General features: G+C 41.9%; 1 protein-coding gene across 2 annotated transcripts in view; it reads left to right on the top strand.

Annotated features, from left to right (window-relative positions):
- The first annotated feature begins 2,283 nt into the window (after positions 1-2,283).
- Positions 2,284-25,095, top strand: part of fam91a1 (family with sequence similarity 91 member A1) — a 29,000-nt gene continuing 6,188 nt past the window's right edge. For both annotated transcript variants that reach the window (XM_069175971.1, XM_069175970.1), the window contains exons 1-19: positions 2,284-2,460; positions 3,619-3,703; positions 4,125-4,276; positions 6,066-6,123; positions 8,492-8,559; positions 8,931-9,044; positions 10,175-10,265; positions 10,806-10,868; positions 13,149-13,255; positions 13,395-13,433; positions 15,680-15,792; positions 16,156-16,265; positions 16,728-16,840; positions 16,971-17,057; positions 17,238-17,367; positions 21,456-21,604; positions 22,249-22,383; positions 23,256-23,369; positions 24,055-24,127. In XM_069175971.1, the coding sequence (XP_069032072.1) occupies positions 2,389-2,460; positions 3,619-3,703; positions 4,125-4,276; positions 6,066-6,123; positions 8,492-8,559; positions 8,931-9,044; positions 10,175-10,265; positions 10,806-10,868; positions 13,149-13,255; positions 13,395-13,433; positions 15,680-15,792; positions 16,156-16,265; positions 16,728-16,840; positions 16,971-17,057; positions 17,238-17,367; positions 21,456-21,604; positions 22,249-22,383; positions 23,256-23,369; positions 24,055-24,127 (1,873 nt within the window). In that variant the 5' untranslated portion in view covers positions 2,284-2,388. The remainder of the gene's footprint in view (positions 2,461-3,618; positions 3,704-4,124; positions 4,277-6,065; positions 6,124-8,491; positions 8,560-8,930; positions 9,045-10,174; positions 10,266-10,805; positions 10,869-13,148; positions 13,256-13,394; positions 13,434-15,679; positions 15,793-16,155; positions 16,266-16,727; positions 16,841-16,970; positions 17,058-17,237; positions 17,368-21,455; positions 21,605-22,248; positions 22,384-23,255; positions 23,370-24,054; positions 24,128-25,095) is intronic.

Raw genomic sequence — 25,095 nt, 5'->3', positions numbered from 1 at the left:
AGTTTTTACTGACAGCTGCTTCTGCACAGTGAGGCTGATAGCAATAAGAACAATTATTAAACATTAAATTACAATACAATACAGTAGTGGTGGATTACATGAACTGTTTGATACTCGTCTTAATATGTGGATCCAGCAAGGGAATGACCCTCACAATTACAATTACTGCATGGAAAGTAATGACAGAATCAGAATACAGTGAATGACTTTTGTAAATTTATTTCAATTCAGTTTTATTTAAAGTGTAAAATAACCATGCAGCATGGTCCTAGAACACTTTACAATCACAAAATAACACACAGCAAGGACAAAGTCTAAACCAAAAAACATTTACGTTAAAAAAGTGGCAACCCAGACCAATACAGCATAACAAAGGGGTGGTATAGAGTCACCTGAACCTTCTTTAACTGTAAGACGTATTAAATAGGAAAGTTTCAAGACTAATCTTAAATCGAGTGGAAAGTAGAGAGGTTAAAAATAGTTTGATAGAGTCAGAAACAATTTCAGTTAAATCATCAAAGGATTATAACTTTAAATTATTCTATTCTTAAAACAGTCTACCAATGCAGTGACTATATTTATACTTGTTTCAAACGTAATCACTTAATTTTAAGGGGTCAGACGCCAAAACAAGTGGGAGACACTGATAGAGAGGAATAAGTGCTCTCAAACATTAGCGAGTAGAATGACTCTGGATAAAACCTCTTGTAACAGTTCTTGAAGGTAAGATTATAAGAGAAATGAAATATATTCTCCTTTTATGTCTTGGATTATGTTTAAAGTTTCCTCTCTCCACTCTCCAGAGACATTTCAACCTCCTTCTCCTTGCAGTTATCTGTAAGTTGTCACTCTGCCGTGCACCCAGCTGGCGGAGCTGCCGGATGAATTCTTGTCATGTTTGTGTAGCGGCATATGACAGGGGAACTGGAGTTGTGTGTGGGCAGATTGAATGACATAGCTGCAAGAAAGCCAGCTGTCAGCAAGTCAGACATTGTGACATGGACGCACACGCAGCGTCGGTGGACTTTGTCACAAAGTGAAATCTTACACTGATAGCAGTTAGTAAGTGACAGCCACATGCTAATAGGTCGAAGTGTGAGCTTCAAACTCCTGCAAGGATGAAGCTGAGAAATGTGACAAAAAGCACTTCCTAAAATCTGCAGGAGGAAAATTATGACTTTCCACTCATACTTCTTCTTACTGGATTAAAACCTAATTTTCTTTATCAACTGTTTGTTCCCGCGGCTGAATAATGATGACTCTTTTTTGAATTCACTGACATCGATGCAGTGGGTAATCTCTACTGTTTTAAAAGCAGATGTGATATGAATTAGATTTTTGGTGAGACATCAGTTCATTTGAACATTTATAGAAATGAAACCATTTAAGAAGTTCAGAGGGAAAAATCCCAATTTGGTAGATCTGTAAACAACTCAGACATATGAATTGTAACACAAACTACGCACTGATTTTTGAAAAATGTCAGACACCAAACAGATTGGAAACCACTGGTTTAATCTTTAACAATGTGATGTATTTTACAAGCTTGTTAATTTATCCATTGAGGTAAATCCTCATTTGAAAAGTAGCTGAAGCTGTTAAATAAATGTAGTGGAGTAGAACGTGATATTTCCTGAATAAAGTGGAGTGGAGGTATAATTAATGTTGAGTAAATCTACTGTTCATACGATCTGTTATTAGGGTGTATGTCTTCAATTGGAACGAACAGGGCTGCTGCCGAGAGTCACAGATAGGATGGCGTGGGTAGGAAGGTATTGAGAGAGGGACTAACGCTTTGTTAGTCTTTTAATAAGATGATTTTAAGTATATAATAGGAATGATAGATAATCGCCCGCCTTATCCTTTAACTGGGTCCCTTTGTTGTTGTTGTTTTTTTTAGCCCAGGGGCCCTCAAGCATGATCTCCTCTGCACCGACTGACACGTTACTCACCAACACCTCTGTACGTCCGAACAGTAAACACATTACTTAAAATGAAATGTTATTTAATGTGACTCAAAGGAGGTTTCATAACCCCCTCACATCATCTTTCATTTGTCCCTCCGCTCTCCAGCTCCACTCGGTCCGCGGTCACGCCTCGACAGGAAGTGACGAGTGTAGCCACGAGCGTGACGAACGGCTCGTTCGAAAATACAACAAGGAAGTGAGCGTTTATTTGTAAAGGGAAAAAAAAATTAATCAGCGGATAAAACGCCTCCGCGAAACGGAGGAGTGGAGGGGGGGGGTTGTCGCTTCGCTCGGTCGCTGGGTTGTCGGAGGGGTGGGGGTGGGGAGGGTTTGGGGGTGAAGTCGCCGTGGACTCGCCCGTGAGCCCGTTTCCGATCGTCTCGAGGAAATTCTGCTTTTAGCCGGCTTTAGCTAGCTTGCGATGAACACGGACGTGGAATTTCACATCAGGCAGAATTATCCGTGGAACAAGCTCCCGGCGAACGTCAAGCAGGTACCGTGTGTTTTTATTACGTTTCCTCCGGGCACGGTGAGAGGGGAGCACCGCGGTGTCCCTGGGGGGAAGGGGGGGGGGGGTAAGCCCCCTCCCCCACCCCCCCCCCGTCAATGTCAACCGCGGTGGTCGCTGTCTCGCAAGGCTGCTGTCAGTGTCCCCCCCCCCTCACCCCTCACCCCTCCTCACCATCCAGCCTCAGCTGACCATCCACTGCACTGGCGTCACATGACAGATTGTTTCATAGGTGGCAACCACATGATTTATTTATTTATGTATTTATTTTTAGCGCGTGGAAGTCACCTGCAAATACTGCAGTCGCACCTCCTAGGCGCGATGTGGTACTGTGCCTGCAAAAAAAAAAAAAAAAAAAAAAGATGAAGGATGTTTTTACTCTCAGTAAAACTCGCATGTCGTATTAAAGAGGGAGCAGACGCATGCATACATCAGTACTGCTGTTTTTGAGTTCCCGCGTCCCTGTGCATCCTCAGGAAAGTTGCATTACCAACCAACAGTGGAGCTCCAGGGGCCCCCCCCCCTCCCCCGGGCTTCATGCTAATTGTGTATCAACTTGTTTCTGAAAATATTAGTTTTAATACTTCAATCCACTGTATCCCGCCAACACCAAGCACCTGTTGGATATCAGAGAGGGCTTCACTGAATTTAAAATGGGCGTGCTTCACTTTGTCAAAAGACCTCAATGTGCAACCAGAAGTTTCTGTGGTACAAAAACACCGATTGAATGAAAGGAACTGAAGGAGAAACGCTGCATTTTCTATTGACGATGGCAAAGAAACTGTATTTAATGAGGATCGGTCACGTCATTGCTGAAACACTACGCACACTGTACACTACTGTACACTACGAAAACAACAATATCACGCAACGCAAGACTCACTTGATTTCCTGACTTTCAGCCCGTGTCAAATGTTGCACTTGTGTCCTTATGTATTGCATCGTTTTTAAATGTTAACGTAGTAGTTTTTAATGTTAACGTACATTGGGAGTATTTTAGTGGAAACTGATTCAGCAGGGAAACGCGTCACAGCCAGTGTGAGGAAGAGGGGGGGAGGTTATGGAGTCCTTGTCCATTTCTTTTGCCCCGCAGCACGGTAATCTGAACTTGGTCGTCACCTGTGTGCTTTGTCTCCTCTGCAGAGTTTGGGGAACTCTCAACGCGAGTATGAGAAGCATGTGCTTCTGTACAGCATCCGCAACCAGCTGCGATTCCGCAATAACCTAGGTGAGCAAGTGAGCAGCTTCCACTGTGAGATCAAAAGACATCCTGACAGGAGTCACAGTAATACCTGAATCTTCTCTTGTTACACTTGTATGTGTGCGAGTTGAGACTGCAGACCGAGTGTGGCATCGATTTAGATTTATTATCGTAATATCCTTAAGCAGACTTTGTGAAATTGATTACAGTTTTAGCAGTTCAGCAATATGTCACAGAAAATGGGTGTAATATTATCCACTGTATGCAATCAATTGTATCACTTCCCTTGTGACCTTCTGGACTTTGCCTTGGATCAATGTACCTTTTTTTTTTTTTTTTAAACCTGTATTGATCAACTATAGATTGACTGAAACTGTTAGTATATGAGCATTCCCGACCGCCCTGTGTCTGTGTGTGTGTGTGTGTGTGTGTGTGTGTTTACGAGCAGTGCGCCACGTGCGGAAGGATGAGCGCAAGTATTACGAGGAGCTCCTTAAGTACAGCCGGGACCACCTGATGCTGTACCCCTACCACCTGTCTGACATCATGGTCAAAGGGCTACGAGTCACTCCCTTCTCATACTACATAGGCATCATGGAGGTGAGAAAACTTTTAAACTTTTAATTTGAATGTGGCATCAAACACTTTCCTGTCATCATGATCTCTGTCAGCAGCTTTCCATACGCCTGAACATCTACCGCTAAATCAACTTCTGAACAATGGCCCGGATAAACTCGGAGGAACAGAGCAGGAATCTTTATTGTGCAGCAGCAAAGATTTTCTAATTGGTTTGGAAACATCCAGTCTCTGTCAATTTAAATGGAACAATGTCTTCAGTTTTCATGTCCCTGGAGACAACTTCAGAAATGACAGTTGTAGTGGAAACAAAGAACCCAAAGTAAACATGGCAATTAGAACAACCTGAGCTTTTTACGACTCCCTGCTGTTTGTTTGGAAGATAGATTGGCGTGTCATTTCCTAGAAGGATTGAATCATGACTTAAAAAATGGTGTCAATTAAGAAAATGTGGTCAACATAACCTTGCTTTAAATTTAGAGTATTTGACAACAGGAAAAATGGATGAAATCTCTAAAATATTCTGTAGATTTCCGGCGTTTTCTTGACCTGAAAGTCCAGAACAAGGGCCGAAGGTTTATGTTTTGTATACATTTGATCCAGTTAGTTTTAGTCTCACGCTAGTCATAGTCTCCTCATATGTTACTGCAGCTCATGTTTACTTCTCTTCTGATTCTTTTTCTTCTTCTGTTGTTCAATGGGCAATAATAGCTTGTGTCAACTTCCTGCAATTGGTCCTAAAGTCCCAAGACCAAACCATGGTTCAGTTTGATCCAACCAAACTTTGGTCCTTTGGTCCTGAACATGGTTCGAGAACCTTTCACGCCTTCTATTTTGGTTTGGGCCAAACACAAAACTCCAAAGTCGGAGCCCAAACAGAGGTGGGAAGGCACCCTCAGTGCAGAATATAATGTGTTTGCCACGTTGATAGATTTGGCTCCAGTCGGGCACTAGGTGTCAGTCAGCGTCAAGCAAAACCTCATATGCCAGCTCAGGGAGACGCAGTTGATCCCAGGGCAAACAACACCCAGAGAAAATCTTTGCTGTTTGCTCTGCAGTCAGTTTGGGCATTGTCTGCATGACGGCTCACACTCACTGATAAAGCGCAGTCTGTTGTTCGAGGCTGGCACAGCCGGGCTCACAGAGAACCAGTCTGTCGGAGCAGCCGGGTCCTCCTTGACTTCTGACATTTTCAATTAGATTACAATGACTGAGCCCATGTGTTCACACCGACGGAAGTGTTGCTCTTGTAAAGACGCACAGAATGTCTACACTAGTTATTACTTTTATGACTTGTTCACGAAATATAGTTACCTCTCTGCTCATTACCGAGACGTTTATTGCGTTATTTCTTTTCATAATGCTGACAGATGTATCTCCACTACTTCACAGCTCTGTGTTTACACACTGCGTGCAGGTGCTGGCTGCCACATTCGATGGTTCCACATTTAGCGTACTTCCCTTATCGTTAGGACAGATGTGACTGACGTGTTCTCTCGCTTTACTCGCAAAACACGAATAAAGACAAACCCTTTGAGTATTCAGCTCATTTTAAAGGGCTTCACCCGCCTTCCTATGCGTGCTAAACTGGACGTGACTGAGCTTTGCTTGTGACCGCTAAATTGCCCAGGGCTATGTCATATACCGATAATCCGTCTTAAGCACTTAATGAAAATGGGTTGTAGAAATTAGCACGGTTGCCCATATCTGCTAATCCTGTTATTAATCAGAGGCATGGCACACAGCAATGAAAGAAAAAAATTAGTTTAATTCTTCATTTTCCTGTCTCATTTCTTTTTCCTTGCTCCTCCAGGATATAATGAACAGTGAGAAGAGTTACGACTCCTTGCCCAACTTCACTGCTGCTGACTGTGAGTCTTTTTCTCCTCACTATCCCACTTCTCTCGCACACTGTTGAAATGACTCTGCTGAGCTTTTGTTCACCTTCCACTTGCTGTCTCCGTGTCTCTGGTCTTTTTTTTCCACATCTTTCCCCACTTTGTGTTTGGTTTTCAATGTTCAGAGTGGTAGCGCAATCACTATGAAGAGATGCAAAGCTTTTATAAATGCGAGGGTCAGGAGGTCATTGGAGGGCCACGTCAGATCCCTCAGGGTTTCATGATTTTGCGTTAGCATTCAAAGTGTGTATCGGTTCTTCAGTTCTCGCTGTTACAACCTATAATTAAACTAGCGCTTAATTGAAGGATCATTTGATTGACAGAAAATTAATCAGCAGCTATTCTGATAATTAGTTCATTGTGAGTCATCTCTCCCAGGAAAATTGTCAAACATTCATTTGTTTCAGCATCTGTGTTGTGAGCGTATTCTGCTTTTCTTTGTTTTTTTTGTTTTACAAAGCGAGGACATTTTTTTCTGATATTTTTCAGCCCAACCAATTAATTAGAAAAACAATTGGCAGTTTGATTTATTCGGTTTGTGCCTTGTTTCTTTTTTCTATTATTAGGAAACTGATTTTCCAACACGTCACATTTGAAAGATAAATTAAATCAACGTGGTTTTATTAAATGGTCTGTACTTGTATAGCGCTTTATCACCTTTTGGTCTCAAAGTGCTTTAACATGGTTTTCCCCATTCACCCACTAATGAGACAGATCACCATGCAAGGTGCTGCCATCAGGAGCACATTCACACACCGATGGTACACCATCGGTAGCAACTTAGGGTTCAGTGTCTTGCTCAAGGACACGTAGGCATGTGGACAGGAGGAGCTGGGGATCGAACCCCCAACCTTCCGATTAGTGTTCAACCGACTCTACCGTCTGAGCTACAGCCTCCCACGATTAGGGAATGTGGCCATTTGTATTTTGATGAAGATGAAGATTAGCACCTGGATTCCAGATTTTAGGCAGGAGTAGCATATGTTGTTTGCTGGTGTACAAGTTTATTGACAGATGCATCTGTTGTTTCCCAAGTGTGTTTTATTTGGCTCTGATTTTCTTTTTGAATGTTGGAGGTTTGACTCTTCTTAGAAAGCAAACTATGGCTTATCACATAGCAAACAAATTGCAGAGGGACGTTGTTGCTTTAAGATAAATGGTTTTCAAACCCATTCACTAACATTACATACTTTACAAACATAAAGGAAGGCTTTGTGTTTCCATAATCAAACAAGAGCAATTGCAAAAGGTTTTTGATTAGCTGATATCCCATTTCACGATGAATGGCAATTCCTGCCTTAAAATAAGCAGTTTCTGTGTCGCTGCATCACTGAGGGGGAGGGCCTGTGTTCCTCAGCAATTATTGCGTAATTTGAATGAGATGAGCTGATAGTCTGGTCCACGGGCAGTTGTTGTATTCTTTGACTTTCTGTTGTCAAGTGAAACAGGCTTTGGCATTGGCTTCAGTGAGCGACAGAGTCCTGGCAGTATGGACCTTCATGCTGTGGAGACAGAAGGCTGCCAGCACGCCGTCGAAGCCGTCCTCCGAGGGGGCCTCTCTCCTCTAATCTCCCTGGAGGAGCTGTGGAAGTGTGTCATGCAGAAAGTGGGCGGATGGAGAGGCAGCGAGAGTGTGTGTGAAAGCGTTTTTACGTGGGTGGATGTTTGTGTGTTGTGTCTGTGTCTCGGCGAAGCAGCACGATGCGCGTGCAAGATTCTGTGACGTTAGGAGGTCGAACTGCGAACTACCCTTTACTTGTTCCTGTTTGCGCTGGCAGTCGTTCCAGCACATTTTGCTCGGCCCCGTCTGAGCCTGTACAGTACACGGTACATTTGGAGCCAAATTTGCTATACAGGCCTGAATTTTCTCCAAAAATATGTTTTCATTTAATTACAGGTAAAAATGAATGTACATTGTATTATCTTGTATAGATCCCTCCTCGTATGTTGGTAGAAGGATTAGTAGCCCTTCACTGTGTGTGTGTGTGTGTGTGTAAATCAGGGGATCGTCTCAGGGGAGGCGTGCAGGCATTTGTGCGGACGTACTGCCTTTGTTTTGATGAGTCATTGTTACATTGCAAAACTTGTGAAGCTGTTTCGCTTGTTGAAATAACTCCAATATGAAGTTGGAACCATCCAAAAAAATGAATTATTGAACTCTGCTTCTTGCTGTAATTTTCAACCGAGGTTGTAACTGCAAAATGCCAGAGATACCTTTGCAGTTACACTGCAGACAGATTTATTTGCTGCGGTGTTCACGTGTGGCCATTAAAAGTTCACGACCAGTTGCTGAGCGATTGCTGAGTTTCACAGACTTGCTCATTTTCCCTTCATCCCTCAGGTCTGAGGCTGCTAGGCATCGGGAGGAACCAGTACATTGACCTGATGAACCAGTGCAGGTCCTCCAAAGTAAGATGTGTTTCAGATTTAAGATAAAATAATAATTAATTGAAAGCAAACCATGCAATGAATATAGATTTCATGTCTGTTTATGCACATTTAGTGTAAAATTCATGAGGGAGGACTGATTATTAAATCCAGTAATATTTTCCCTGATTGTCATTCCAATATAAAATCTAAAAACATCCTCATAAATGCAACTAAAATTGCTGTGATATTTATCATACTCAAACTGTTTGCAAAGACATGGATATTTTTTATATCCGTTTCTATGACACTCTGTAATACAAATATGAATACTTCACGGTTCTCAGCCTCAATTCACCTGCCGGTGGGCAAAGCTTTTTTTTAATCGCCTCCCCGTTTGTTTCCTCCTTCAGAAATTCTTCCGCAGGAAATCAGCGCGAGACCTGCTGCCGGCCAAACCAGTGGAAATCTCTGTGGAGCCGTGGTGGATGGCACAGACGGGCTACATCACTGAGGACGACATAAGGGTGCGACTGAACACTCACTCTTTTGTTTTCCATTGTTCTGTCTAATTTGATAATGCATGTCAGGTCAAGTCAATTATATTTACTTGGTCCAACGTCACAAATCACTCATTTGCCTCCAAGGGCCTTTCCAGTCTGTGCAACATACAAGACCATCTGTCCGGTCAGTTGGGAAAAGGCGAAACTCTCCCTCCCTCCAAAACACAAAAGAAATGCCAGGAAGAACAACCGAGGGGGACCAATGGACGTGCAGTAGATTAATTTCACAATTGAGATGACAAACTGTAAACAAATGACGAATATGATCCTGCAGGACATGAAGCAACTTCTAGGTGTCGCAGAATTGAGCAGACCTGAGCGGCACGACGTGCTCACTGCCATGAAGACCCCAAAAATATTATACAAACACTCGCAAGGGGAGAGACGAGATGAAAGCTGATCCTCTGGGGGGGGGGATCCAAATAATCTGGCATGAGGCACTGACAGCCAGGGGAGAGGAAGTCAGAGGATGATTGATGGGCCAAAGAAACCTGAGTGAAAAGAGGACAGGGAGGGTAGGGGAGAGAGAGAGAGAGAAAGGCACATGGCTTGGATGCTGATGTACTTGACGGTCAACAAACAAACAGGGTTAGGGAGAGCTGCAGAGGTTTGAGGGAAGTTTAGAGTAATCTTGTGAGCACGATGACATGAATTATACCGGTAGGTGTATTTCGATATTTTATTATTTAGACATGAATGTAATACATTTTTCCTAACTTTTAACTGCACATATTGGTGACCTGCAAACTGAACGAGTGAATGAACTGTGCTGGTGGATTTTTATTCTGAGCTTTCATTCAAATTTGTACACATTACCCAGCATGCTACAGCTGTTCATCTCATGAGCCCTTGCACTGCAAGTGCAGTTCTCACCCGACTGAAAATTATAAACCGGCCAAATTCCCAACAGCTCCTCTCCCTTTCACAAGAATAAAAAAGAAAAGGACTCCACTCGGGTGCAACGATGCGTTCATTCTTCCAGAGACTGCAGTAACACTGTTGTTCACTGAAGGTGTTTTTTTTTTTTTTTCAAACAAACTCTTGCATATTGGTAGGTTGCTCTAATGTTGTCTCTTAACTGGGTTACATCGCAGATTTGTTCTCCAGCAGAGAAGAAAGCCATTGATAAGATGATAGATTCTGGTCCTCAGCTGGCTGGGTCAACGGAGTACAACGTGGTCTTAAGTGAGTATCATATCTGGTCTTCTTTGCACATACAGTATCGCACGTAGCCAAGTCGGCAACCGTGTGGAAACTGTCCAGCTTTTTTTTGGACTGTTTTTAGTGCATCATGCAGGTACTTGTAGTACACTGCATGTTTCCATACTTGTGAATGCATCTATGCACTCAGAAAAGTGAGCGTCAGCACGTAAATTCATCATTTTAAAAAAGGGCATTGTTGTAAACTTAACGAAAGTTCACTTTAATTGCAAAGGTGAAGCTCGGTGACTGAAGCTGTGTCCACGCAGTTTAAATGTTAATTAGAGAAGGGTTTGACAGTGATGAACTTCTGCTCCGTAGTGCTGGTGACTGAGTGGGAGCAAATAGAATTCAAATACTGGAGACGCAGGGCGATCTGCATACGAGTAGCTGTTTAAATGAGAGGTTCTTCCTCTGCTCACAGAGAGTTCGATAACTTAGTTCGTGTACTGAGATTTGTCTGTCTGCACATGGCAACAGCAGTGGCCATTACGCTAACAGAGTGTTATTGTTCTTTTACTGCAGGCTTGTACAACCGGGGCTTCATCTACTTGGATGTTCCCATATCTGATGACAGCTGCATCTCAGGTACATCGCTCTGTCTGTGTGTCTGTCTGTCTGTGCTTTATTGGCCAGGTATGTTTACACATATAAGGAATTTGACTCCAGTTGTAGCTTCTCTCTCTCTGTGTGCAAAAAAACAGACGAACATACAGTACCAGTCAAAAGCTTGGACACACCTTCTCATTCAATGGTTTTTCTTTATCTGTATTTTTTTTTCTACATTGTAGATTAATATTGAAGACGTCAAAACTATGAAGGAACACATATGGAATTATGTGGTAAACAAAAAAAATGCTCAACAAACCAGAATATGTTTTATATTTTATATTCTTCAAAGTAGCCACCTTTTGCTTTGATGACAGCTTTGCACACTCTTGGCATTCTTTCAATCAGCTTCACGAGGTCGTCACCTGGAATGGTTTTCCAACAGTCTTGAAGGAGTTCCCAGAGGTGCTGAGCACTTGTTGGCTGCTTTGCCTTCACTCTGCGGTCCAACTCATCCCAGACCATCTCAGTTGGGTTTAGGTCGGGTGATTGTGGAGGCCAGGTCATCTGACGCAGCACTCCATCACTCTCCATTTTGGTCAAATAGCCCTTCCATAGCCTGGAGGTGTGTTTGGGGTCGTTGTCTTGTTGAAATACAAATGCTGGTCCCACTGAGCGCAAACCAGATGGGATGACATGTCGCTGCAGAACGCTGTGGTAGCCGTGCTGGTTAAGAATGCCTTGAATTTTGAATAAATCACCAACAGTGTCACCAGCAAAGCCACCCCCCCCCCCCCACACCTCCTCCTCCATGCTTCACGGTGGGAACCACACATGTAGAAACCATCCGCTCACCTTTTCTGTGTCTTACAAAGACACGGTGGGTGGAACCAAAAATCTCAAATTTGGACTCATCAGACCAAAGTATAGATTTCCACTGGTTTAATGTCCATTCCTTGTGTTTCTTGACCCAAGCGAGTCTCTTCTTCTTGTTGTTCTTCTTCAGTAGTGGCTTCTTTGCAGCAATTCGACCATTAAGGCCTGATTCACGTAGTCTCCTCTGAACAGTTGATGTTGAGATGTGTCTGCTACTTGAACTCTGCAAAGCATTTATGTGGGCTCTAATCTGAGGTGCTGTGAATTTGTGGTTTCGGAGGCTGGTAATTCCAATGAATTTATCCTCGGCAGCAGAGGTAACTCTTGGTCTTCCTGTCCTGAGGCGGTCCTCGAGAGAGCCAGTTTCATCATAGCGCTTGATGGTTTTTACGACTGCACTTGAGGATATATTCAAAGTTCTTGAAATTTTCCAGATTGACTGACTTTCCTGTCTTAAAGTAATGATGGACTGTCGTTTCTCTTTACTTAGTTGAGTGGTTCTTGCCATAATATGGATGAGAACTGTAGTCGAATAGGCCTATTCACTGTATAGAACTGTGCACCAACCCTGCCTCTGCACAACACAACTGATGGTCTCAAACACCTTAAGAAGGCAAGAAATTCCACAAATTAACTCTTGACAAGGCACACCTGTTAATTGAAAACCATTCCAGGTGACGACCTCGTGAAGCTGATTGAAAGAATGCCAAGTGTGTGCAAAGCTGTCATCAAAGCAAAAGGTGGCTATTTTGAAGAATCTAAAATATAAAACATATTTTGGTTTGTTTAACACTTTTTTTGTTGACCACATAATTCCATATGTGTTCCTTCATAGTTTTGATGTCTTCAATATTAATCTGCAATGTAGAAAAAAATACAAATAAAGAAAAACCATTGAACGAGAAGGTGTGTCCAAGCTTTTGACTGGTACTGTAAATTGACATATATATATATATAGCTAAGAAACAAATATATACACCTCAATAATGGGGCAAATGCTGCTGATGCGGTTGGGTGTAGTGCAAAACCTCCAGTGATGTTGAAGATGTTATGTGTCGAGCAGAGTGATGGCCTGCGGATAAAAACTGTTCTTGTTCCCGGTGTTCTTGGCGCTCAATGTTCAGGATTCATCAGGGTTTTCAGGATTTTCCACACTGACGCTGGGTCATTGGCTGAAAAGCTGTTTTTCAGGGTCTCTAAGTGAGGACTGCATGGTTCCTGTAACACTGTGACATCTGTACACCAACCTTCCTGTAATTATGTTGACTAAACATTCAACGTACATTAGCTGTGGGAACATATACAAGGATTATGGGTAATGGCCTTGCACTGATCTGAAACAATGCCTAATAGTGCAATAGAGACATTTCAGTGTAAAAAAAAAAAGAAGGAAAATCTGTGGAAATGTTTGCTCAGTTGTTGGTCACCGTTTGTGTCTCTCAGTGCCCCCGCTGGAAGGCTTTGTGATGAACCGCGTCCAGGGTGATTACTTTGAGACGCTTCTCTACAAAATCTTTGTGTCCATTGATGAGCAGACAAACGTGGCGGAGGTGGGCTTTAAAAATATCTTTCATTACACTCAGCTGCTGTGCTCCTTGAACGTAAAAACACAGTGTGTGTCTGTGTGTGTTTATTGATGAACTTTTGTTTCTTTCCTCTCCTGATCCTCCTCCTCTCTGTGCCTCTCAGCTGGCAAATGTGTTGGAGATCGACTTGGACCTGGTGAAGGTGGGTATCCATCAATACGAGGATCGGATTGTAATGTGTAAACTGAATTGCTGGTTTTTGAAGGAGGATGGAAAAACGGTAGATCTGGGAAATATGGGTTTCAAAATTGACACCGACAAAATGGGGATGTAATTTTCTCTGGTTCCACTGACTTTTGAGGAGAGTTTTAGTCATCCTTCTGTCCTTTCTGTGTTTTTATAGGCACACGGTATGAATCAAAGAAAGGGGGCAACCTTTTTTTTTATTCTTTTTTTTTTTTTTTTTTTTTTTTTTTGCTGCTTGGTGTTTTGGAAAATAGGCATTTACTTTCCAAGGGCATGATATTATTACAGTTAGATACTGGCATGAATAGCTATTCTGTCATTTTATAAAAGTAGCACTATGAAAGATGATGTTTCCGGACAATTTTTCTGTTTCATTTTGGGTGCACATCCCCCCACGCACACACACACACACACACACACACACACACACACACACACACACACACACACACACACACACATACGTACATTGTTTCAGATTAAATCCATCATGCCCCCATGACTCTTACCAGAGTGCTGAGCGGCACCATTCCAGTTGAATTGGTGCTCGAGTTTGACCCAGTTTCCCCACAGTTTCCTATTCACTCTCTATCAGACACAGAGACAAACTCTCTCCCAGTGTTTGGACCTCCGGTGTGAAGAGCTGAATTTCCGCCTGTCCCGCAGTCCCATCTCGTTCCAGCAAAAACTGCACTTAAGAGAAGTGGTTGAAGGCAGCAATTCTCCGGCAGAGACCCTGTAACTGCAGAGATGATTGAGATGTCTGAAAGGTCTCCTTTGTTCAAAACTTTCAGCATCGGGACTTGAGTCAAACTTGTGTAATGACCTGAGTCAATGGAAAGAAATTTCCTCACAGTGCTTCTTTTGATGTGATAAGAGGATGGCTGGTTGACCTCAGCTTGCCCCTCCACAATGTTAAGGTGGAGAAAGCAATTAAGTCCACTGTACTTGACCGAGGTCACCTGTTCAGTGTGAACAAAAGATTTAACACGATGGCAAATGATGACGATGTATAAATGAAGGAAATAATGGCCAGACAGTATTGCCTTTTTATCTTGTGTTTTTTTTAAACTGGTCGATGACTTTTTATTGTAGATCCTGTTGGGCATAAATCAGAGTGATCAGGCAGTTTCGAAACACTTTAGACCCGTACAATGAAACACTGATGTCTAATTGTATATTTTCAAAGTTGCCTTCCTATAACAAACTATCTTTGTCAATCCAATTGCTTACATTTTATCGGACTAGACTGTTACAACATTCATCCATCTTTCACATTTAGTCGAAAGCACTGAAATAGTCAACACTTTTCACAACACAGTGTTTTGTAAATAGAAGGGTTTTTTAGTCTTGTAAGCAAACAGAATACTTGTTAAGCTGCCTGTTTATTATGCTGTGATTTGAAAGAGTAAATCCGTTAAGTACGCTATCCAACCCAGAATTCTAAAAACATTGTGTGGATACCTGCCTAAACATCGGCAGTGTAGCGTGAGTTGAGTCAACTACAGCAGGAGGAAGCTCTGTAGTTGAAACCAAAGCTCAGTCAGCTGTGAACTGGAAAAAGGTGATGTCGTCTTCTCTGACTGCAAGAACACCATTTTGAGTCGATGTTACTCCAGCATTCACACTACAGTCGAACCCATTTGTTGTTTGGCTGATCTATAAAAGTATTTTACAGAACATAATGCTCTGTAATGCTCTGCTAATGTTTTTCTTTCTTTTTTGAATTAATAGTTATTTTTTTTATGAAAATGAAGTTCACTGTTTCATTGCACTAATGTCATTTTTTTTTAGTTAATTTAAAGAATTAACTTTATCGTCCAAAATTACATCAGTGCAATGAAACAGTAACTGTAAAATGTCCTGCCTTCATTACACATCTTTGTCGCAAGTTTTTTTTAAAACACATTTCATTTAATATATAGATTTCAGAATTTATTTTACTTCCTATTGTGTATCAGCTCTAAAAGTCCAGTGCTCCAATTCATGCAGAAAGAAATGTACCACAAAACAGAGATAAAAATATCAATATTCTTGTGACAGTCTCAAGATAATTCACAGAGTAAATGCAGCAGCCCACTTTTACCCGCCTTCATTCTCTTATCGTCTACCTGAAGTATGACTCAAGTGAATGCTAGGATTATATTTAGTATCCGAGAACCTGGCTAATGATGTCATTGTGTTTCTCCTGTGTTTTATCAGAACGCCGTGTCCATGTACTGTCGCCTCGGCTTCGCCGTGAAGAAAGGTCAGGTGTTCAACTCAGACCAGCTCCACCCCACCTGGAAGAACGCCCCCTCTGTCAACAGACTCAAGTATGTGTTGCATGTTCATTATTCAAGTACATCCCAGTTCAACTGGCATTTACATTTACATTTTATTTTTGCGTTTTTTAAAGAGCTGCAGAGCTGCATAAGATCTTCTTTACATTTACATAAATAAACAAAAATCCTGATGATTCCTAAATATAGTTGTCACCGGAACAAACATTCATCCACTGACATCAGTCTTGTAAATCGTTATTCTCTCCTCAAAGAAAAATAAAATCCTATGAATGTTCAACGAGTTTAAATTAGCCGTTCCTCAAAATGTTATAAACTGCTACACCGGGTTGAATTGTTTGGTTGTGTTGATGGTGCCTTTTCTCTCAGTCACTGTGGACCTGTGCTCTGTTGTAGGAGCACCATGGATCCCCAGAAGATGCTGCTGTCCTGGGAGCAGGGCAGTCCGGTCATGGAGGGAGGCTCCTCAGCCACCGACACAGACACCACGAGCCTGGAAGACCAAGGTCTGTCTGTACACACACACACACACACACACACACACACACACACACACACCACACACACACACACACACACACACACACACACACACACACACACAATGAATTCTACTTCAGGAGTTCAAAGCAGAAGCGCTAACTAATCCCTGAGTAAGCTCACACATGCTTCTGAAAGTCATTCTCACATTAATAGGTGTTTGTCTAAAATGGTTTTACTTTTGTTCTGATGGTAATTTTGTTATGGACATTAAGCTGGCAGCGTTCAGTTGCCCACAAATTGGATATAATAAAAGTGACCGTTGAGTGACAAAATTTACATGTAAATTAGTTACAGATAATCCGTTTGAAAAAGACAAGCTAATATCCCTCAATTTAAGATAAACAACTGACATTTAGTTGTGCTATTCAATTTGCTGTAATCAGTGTTTCTCTTCTTCTATGTATTTTCGTTTTATGTCTCTGCAGCCGACACAGCCAGCGTTAGCAGCCTGAGCATTCCTGTTGCACCCACCAAGAGGATCGCCTTCCTCTTTGACTCAACCCTCACAGCCTTCCTCATGATGGGCAACCTGTCTCCGGTTAGGGCATGCATGTGAACATGATCAAACAAACACAAAGATTTGCAGTGTTGAAAAGCTTAATAGAGACAGAATTATTATTAAAACATGATCTGTAGATCTAAATTCCTCTGTGTTGTCGTCCTATCAGAACCTGAAGAGTCATGCAGTGACCATGTTTGAGGTGGGAAAGCTGTCCGACGAGACTCTCGACAGCTTCCTGGCTGAGTTGGAGAAGGTGAGACCAGCAATATAAACCAAAAAACACAAAGATTTGTTTGTGCCTTTCCTGAGTGATGCGTTCAGCAGAACCCCAGCTGAAAATGTCATTTGCATTTTAACAGACACGTCTACATACTCGCATGAACATCACACACGGTCACACTAACTCCTACCTGTAACTACTTGTTTCCCTCAGGTGGAGAGCACAGCAGAGGGCGAAGCCCAGCGTTACTTTGACCACGCTCTGACCCTGAAAAACACCATTCTCTTCCTGCGCTACAACAAAGAACTCACTCAGGACCAGGGACCTGATATCCCAAATATAGGTAATTGTGCAGTCACACCCTGTTTGTCGTTCTCACTTTGTGTCGCTACATTTAAAACTCAAAACACCATATACCCCATACATGTCTATACACGTGGCAAATAGGCAGCTTGAAGGCCAGATTGGGTTTTCTGATGTGCTGATTTTGGTTATAGTTGTCACTTCCTTTCTTACCTCCACAGCCAGCTAACAAAATAGAAACTTGCATCATATTGTTGTCTGCTGTCTGCACTTATTTCCCTTTGTGCTGTAACTTTGTTTTTTGTAGTTAGTTTTCTGACAGCAGTTGACATCAAGTAGGATTAAATGGAGGTAACATTTTGTGATGGTTGTATCAAAATCATGCTCCAATCTGCACACGATAGCAGTCAGAGCCAAACTTAAGTTTGGAGCTGTGAAGTGCCGGTGCAGAGCAAAGGAAGTGGAATAAAAGTGTGTATGAGATAAGAGAGCTTTAACACACACACAGGCATCCAGACAAAAGCTCTTCATATAGCACACCTTTATTTTGTAACATAATACATTGAGTATAACTTTAATAAAGTATATTCATTGTTTTAATGCATGTAATATTAATTGCAGTATTTTCAGTGAAAAGCCTATATACTTATGCAAGTGAAAAAAAAAAAATCGAGATAAATATCTGATGTATCTGCAGCTAAATTTCAGCAAATCAGCAGCTCTTTGACGCTTTATCTAAATTTCTATCTTCACTGTGTCACTGAGAAGATATTCTGAGCTGTCATTACCACAGTCGAGGCGAACAACTACTTTAAATGACTATTCAACCACTTCAGCCACGTCTGTGGTTGTAGAAAATCAATACTAAATACAGTGTTTTTAATGTTATTTTCGTATGTGATGGTTCCTAAATAAAGCAGTGAACAACCACAAAGAGGTTGGCTGACTATCTCCTGGTGTCTGCTGTGGCTCTTTTTAAATAGGCTCATATAAATTACTCAACACAGCAACACTCCATGAATACAGTTGTGTCTCTAGAGGGAGCAGCGGAGAAATCCCCCCTCCCCAACACTGACAAAGCAAATCTCTGAGTTTCCACGTAGCTACCATTGTGCCACCAGATGCTGTTTGTTTGGTTTGGCTGCGTGCCTCACTTCTGATTGTCTTATCTCTCAGTCCTCCTCAAGCTGCTGCTGTGCTGAGGAGTGAGCCCGGTGGGAGCTGCTGGCTTAAGCTAAAATAAGCCCCTAATGATACAAGAGTCTAATGATGACTGTTCATTTAGGAAGTGAAGAAAACATTTCTTGCCAAAAAAAATACATTTATGCACTCAAGCGAACAGCTTGTAATCACTGCATTAGAAAAGATGTGATAGAAAACTGAATTGTGATTGACATTATCGAACATGGAGGCGTAGAGTTCATGATAACTGTAGCGGATTAGAATCATATTCGGGGCACCACTTTCTGTCTATCAGAAAGAATCCGGATTAAATTTGAATAGGCTGTATAGACTTGTATACAAGTGATCGGTCAACGTAGTCTGAACCGTGACTTCTGCATTCAGGGATTTCTTTCAATATATTCCAGGAAACACAGAAAAACAAGCACTTAGTCTATAAGGACATTTATTGAACAACATTTACACCAAGAATAAACTATGAATATATATTGTAGTGTGTAGATCATGGATGTCATGAACAGGATTTCTGATCCTTTCTAAGTGATTGCAGGAAGAATAATAGTTCGGTTATTAAAAACGGAGCTAGTTCCTAACATGAATGAGAGATTATGAATTTAGAATTGGATAAATCAGCTATCAGACATCAACCCAATGGATCAGCGTACTCGGATAAATTCTGCCTACTGGAGGGTGGTCCCAGACAACCCCCTTTCCTGCGGACCTCCGTGCAGATGTCGAGGGCCTGGAGTTTGGCGTCGTGACGTAGGTGTTCACTCCAGCAGCTGGCGTCCCTTCCAGGCTTTTTCTGCTGGTCCCGTTGGGTCTTGTTTAGGATCGACGACCAGGGTGCAGTGATGCAACAGCTGTCTGCTTTGTCAAAAAAGATCTTCTGAGCTTTGTCCGGGTTGAGAGATGACTGGATTTATCCTTACTAGATTATAAAAAAAAAAAATAGTTATTTTTGAGTAGAGAGAAATGGAGAGAATGAATAAAACAACGGCGTTGTCAGTTGCGGGCGATAATTAAACTCAATTACCAGTAGTCGCAATTAAAAATATGCGTTCTTCGCTTGGCTTAAAGTTTACTTGGGGTTAATAAAAAAATACAGAGCGTGATAACTGTCTGTGAAACAATCTGTTTGCAAAACTGGCTTCTGAATAGTCCCTATTCGTATCCACATCATGGAATAAATATTGTCAGCTCTTGCATCATACATCCGTGAAATTGTTTATTAGTTAATCGTTACTGTCAGCGGGTCAGCGACACGCTCATCTCTTAGATTTACTGCATTCTACTGCAGGAGGTAAGAAGTGACTATTAAATCCAAGAATGCAGAGTTGACACTTGTGTCCATTGAGAAGCTCCCCTTCACAAGTCAGTCTGGAGAGCATGTTCCTCTTATCACCACATCTAGAAAAAAAGAAAGAATATGTACTGTGCGTTTAGCTCATCAGCCAAGTTACAGTCTGATGCATCCACTCTCATCGTAGCCCGTTCTCATTGCCAGGGTGTCGAGTACTGGCTTTTAGTCAAAGCTGTTGGCGTCAGAGTTACGCACAAAGTACTATTTGGTGTCAGCACCATGACGACCAGGGTCAAAGAAGGACTTAATGTGGCGAAGTAAAAAGAGTGACAAAATCTGCGTAAGAAGGAGGTCGGGGGTGATTGTGTGGGACAAAGCCAGGACTTTCAACATGAAGACTGATGTCAGAGTGCGTAAGAAAGCAGAGGTCAACGTGGATTTATTTTAAGTAACATAAGTGAGTTATTTGTGTAAAGCAACATGTTTAACTTTGGTAACATGCATAAAGAGTCTTCCGTCATGTGCGTCACGCTACTTACGTGAAATTACTTCTTTTAACCCAAATCAGGATCTTTCCTCAACAGAAGGATTGTAGGCGTATCTCTGAGACGCCAATGGGCTTTGACAGTATTTGATAATAACAAGTTGCTCATCCAGGATCTTTATTTGCCCTTGCTTGGCTCAAGACAAACTTTTCCACTCGTAGCAATGATGCTACCAACTTTCTCAGTTGGTCTCACTCTTTTTTTGAGGACAATAAAACATGGTATTTATCAACCAAATCATCTCTTCCGTTGAGCGATTATTCTGAAGTCACCACTGAAAAAACAATTCTGGAGGGGCTCATTGTTTCAGGTCATGTGTCAGTCTGCAGGTTTTGTTTGTCGTACTGTGACTGTGCAACTTCAAAGTTTCAAGCTGAAAATGTGTTTATCAGGAGTCATCACCTGATGTGTCATCATCATTTTCTGTCACCCATCAGATTCTGTGACCTGATTAGGAAGTTTTAACTACAATGCCACTGTAACATTTTTTTATCCCATACATGATTTTGACAGTCATTGCCAAAGGCGCTGCCACCACAGTATTCAGATGAAAGTAAAAAATGTTTTTATAGTGTAACACTAGTCTTTCTGCTCAGCTAAACTAACTGGCAGCTGATCAACATTCGAATTATATTAATCTAACTTTCAGCAAGGAAGCGATAAGTCTGTTTCCCAAATTGTCAAACTTGTTTTAAAAGAAAAGAAACAGTCAAAGAAGGTAGAAGCTCCAGACTACGACCAAAATCTTTTGAGAGTGCGAGTTAAAACCTTTCATTGTTGCATTTGTTTGAATGCATGAAGATCAGATGGGTTACACACAGCACATGATGTGCATGTACGTAGCGGCGGTGCTGCGTGGGATTCATGTCCTCCAAGTCAAGGACACAAAACACAGTAAACAGGAGACTACAGGTTGCCAAAATGTTGCACTGTTGCTTTACGAAATGCACTTTATCCAAATGGTTACAATCACGTTAACGAAGACATGACAATGCAAACTGCATGAATCTCTTCATCTCATTTGTATTCGGTTCCAAGCCTGTTTTGTGAAGAGGTTGTGACTTTTCCTTTTCTTTTCTTTTTTTCCCCCCTCAACAGGTTTCCCTTTGGACATGTTGCGCTGTGAGAGCCTGCTGGGTCTGGACCAGGCCACCTGCAGCCGCGTCCTCAACAAGAACTACAAGCTGCTGGTCTCAATGGCACCGCTCAGCAATGAGATCAGACCCATCAGCAGCTGCACGCCTCAGGTATGACGCTGGAGGGAGGGAGACCAGAGGGGATACCGTGTGCCATGCTGGGATGTTTGGTCACATATTGATTGTGTATTAGGATATGAAAGCATTCTGTGTGTTTGTGTTCGGATGGGTTGTGTTCGCCCTCCATCCTCGCGGACACAGTTTGTGTGCCCGGCGTGATTTGCGACTGTGTGTATGCTTTGTGAGCGCTTAGCCTGCAGTTGCCCCAACAACAAGACTACACAAAGAGAGAGGGAGGAAGGGAGGAGAGGCTCATGAGTAATCCCTCCGCCTGGCCACACTCCAGCCTTCTAGCTGAGCTCAGAAAGGCAGAGGGAAAGAAGTTAAACTCTTCTTGTGCCATTCACGCTGCTGCTTATTCTCACACTGCTGCGACTCGGCGAAGTGGAATTCGGTGAATTCCTGTCTTTGTTTTCTGCTCACATCTCTAATAAAAGCCTACATTTATTCCTCTCAGAAAAACAACACAGACCCAATTATTCTCATTTGTCTCTGTTGTTTTGTTGCTACTTAGAAGTGTGTGTTTGTGAGAAATGAGATGGAAAAGTGCCCAAGTATGTAAGCCTGTGCCTGCATTTGTTCTGCTCCTGGACACTTATGCATGTGTGCATGTGTGTATTTGGCTCTCCCTGCAGCACATTGGCCCCGCCATCCCTGAGGTGAGCTCCATCTGGTTCAAGCTGTACCTGTACCATGTGACTGGCCAAGGCCCGCCGTCTCTGCTGCTCTCCAAAGGCTCCAGGCTCCGCAAACTGCCGGACATTTTCCAGGTTAGCCCAAACTAATGATTAATCAGGTGTGTAAGTTAAACCAAAAACAAAGGCTCATATTAATAACAATACCTGGTCTCAGCAGTATCATCAGTATTCTCTTTGACACTTAACCTTTCACAGATCTGACCTTGCGGTCGGTAAGAGGGACTCGTAATCAGAGCACTGGCTGCCTCCTTTGTCCCCGTTAACTATCATCTCTTAACAAAGCACCTGGTGCATTGCAGTCGTACTTCACCGTGCACCTGCATTTCCAGCTCTCTAGGAATTTTCCTAACTATCCTGGGAATGCGAGACAGGCAACGAAAGATAAATAGATGCACTAAATTCTCAGGCGAATGCCGGTAACATCATAGAAATAGATAACTTTATGAGAACATTCGAACACGTATTTTCCTGCTCGTTATCTACATCAATTTACATCGACAATTTATTTATTTAAAATGTTTTTTTTCTCCCCAAGAAACCTAACCAAAGCAACAAACAGACTATTTACTCTCTCCCCACTTTCAGGGCTGGAATTAATTAAACTAACAGAAAAGAATAACACCTTAATGATTTCATCTTAAAGCTCTGACTCAGTCAGCGAGAGCCACGCTAAAAGCTTGGCATGTAAAATCAGCGGCAGGGTGGAACTTTAATTATTTTAATTGGTTGTTAGCATGGTGGGAGGCTGACAAGATTACGTGTCAATTAGAGAAGAGAAATACTGTTTTTTTGCTCCCTTTGGTTAAACCATTTTACACTGCCTACGTGTAGAAAACATGACAAGTGTTACTAAAGGAGCTATTAAACATTTCTTTGTACCTGTGTCCTTACTAATGTTTATTTTGCTGTTCATTTCCATCGTTTAACCGTTTTTCTGTCGTCAGGGTTACGACAGGTTGTTGATCACCTCTTGGGGTCACGACCCCGGAGTCGTCCCTACGTCCAACGTGCTGACGATGCTGAATGACGCCCTCACACACTCTGCTGTTCTAATCCAGGTAAATTAGCTGCATTTCCCTGTGAGGGTTTTCAGGTTATTTTAAACCCCATTTGGAAGGGATTAACATGACAAGTGGAGTTGGCGGATAAAATATTCCCTGTGGAGCCTGGTAATTTAACATATTATTCTGGATGGGGAATATATTCTGCAGTAGATGTTTTATGAAAATGTAGACATGGAGATGTAGTAATGGACAATTTTCATTTTCAGGATCAACTGAATAGACTTCAGACTTTCGACTTTATTAATCCCACAGTGGGGAAATTTTGTTGTAGCAGCATAGAAACAAAGTTAGGAAAACAAAGGTGACAATAAGAAAAAATGACAAATACGTATTCAATAAAATAAGACCAATGAATAAATACACACACACACAAACTATATACACACAAAAAACAAATACAGCTTGGGTTGAATAGAAAGTATCAGGTGCTATGAAATGAACAGTGCAACGTTATTTTTTTTGGGGGGGGGGGGGCGCTCCTGATTCTGATGGGTGGAGGTGTTTGACACCTGAATGAGAGTGGAGTGGTGGTAAAAGGAGTGAGGAGGGTGCCTTTGATGTCACGTGTTGCGTATTTTGAACCAAGTGTCACTGTTTTTATGTGTAAACCATGGCGTGTTTATACAGTGTATAATATAAACTGTATGTGTGTGTGTGTGTGTGTGTGTGTAACCTTCAGGGTCATGGTATGCATGGTCACGGAGAAACGGTTCACATCCCATTCCCTTTTGATGAGGAGGATCTGAAGGGAGGTAAGAAAGCCTTGAGTAACTTACATATATACAGTATGTGATGCTATTACATGTTTTATGGTGTTAACCTTGAAATAAACAATAATACTGTCAATTAAACACTTTTTTCCCCCCCAACAAACCCAAATCAAAAATCCTCTTTTACTGATTCCTGCAACAACAAAAAAAAGAATGAAAAAAAACCTGCTGAAAATTAAATATGACCCCTTATAATGGATGTTTATGTACCTAGCATTGAATGAGAGGCGATTGTAAAATCCATTGGAGACAAAAGAGAATGTGAAACTGTCAAGTTCTACCAGGTTTTTTTCAGCTCCAACCCGAACTTGAAAACTTCATGGTGAATAGAGCCACAACCCTCCTTTAGCATTTTTAAATAGTATATAAACATATAAACCAGACCCCAGAAATGAGGGAGTTTTAAGCATTTATTAATGTAGTTGTTAAATATGAAATCGTCCATTAACTCATTTTCTGCTGCCTATCTGAAGTTGGGTCTTAGTGGTAGCAGGGTAAGCCAGGTAGTCCAGACGCCCTCTCCCAGCATCACGCCACATCCTTCCCAAACCAGATGAGATGTATAAACTCTCCAGCATGTTCTTGGTCTAATTCAGGATCTCCCACCCGTCAAATACGTCCAGAAAACCCCCAGCGTAAGGTGCTCGGGAGGAATCTTGATCAGATGCCCAAACAACCTCAACTGGTTCCTTTAGACACAAAGGAGTAGGGGCCCTATTCCTGATAGTACCCTCTCCAAATATAGTTGATGATAACTGTATAGCTGTTGCAAATACACATTTAAATAATACATGAAAAGGCACTTAAAACTGTTTATTAAAACTGCAACTACATGTTTATATGGTGCTTTTATTATAAATGATAAAAGTTAAGGTAAAGTGTTACCTGCTGGTTTTGGGTATGTAATAGCTTATTATCTGATAATTTTGTGATTATATGCTGTTAATATC

This window comes from Embiotoca jacksoni, unplaced genomic scaffold (assembly GCF_022577435.1).
Source record: "Embiotoca jacksoni isolate LCO1_2020_lvr unplaced genomic scaffold, fEmbJac1.0.p SCAF_7, whole genome shotgun sequence".
In the NCBI taxonomy this organism is placed as follows: domain Eukaryota; kingdom Metazoa; phylum Chordata; class Actinopteri; family Embiotocidae; genus Embiotoca; species Embiotoca jacksoni.
This window is presented reverse-complemented; position numbering and strand designations above follow the sequence as displayed.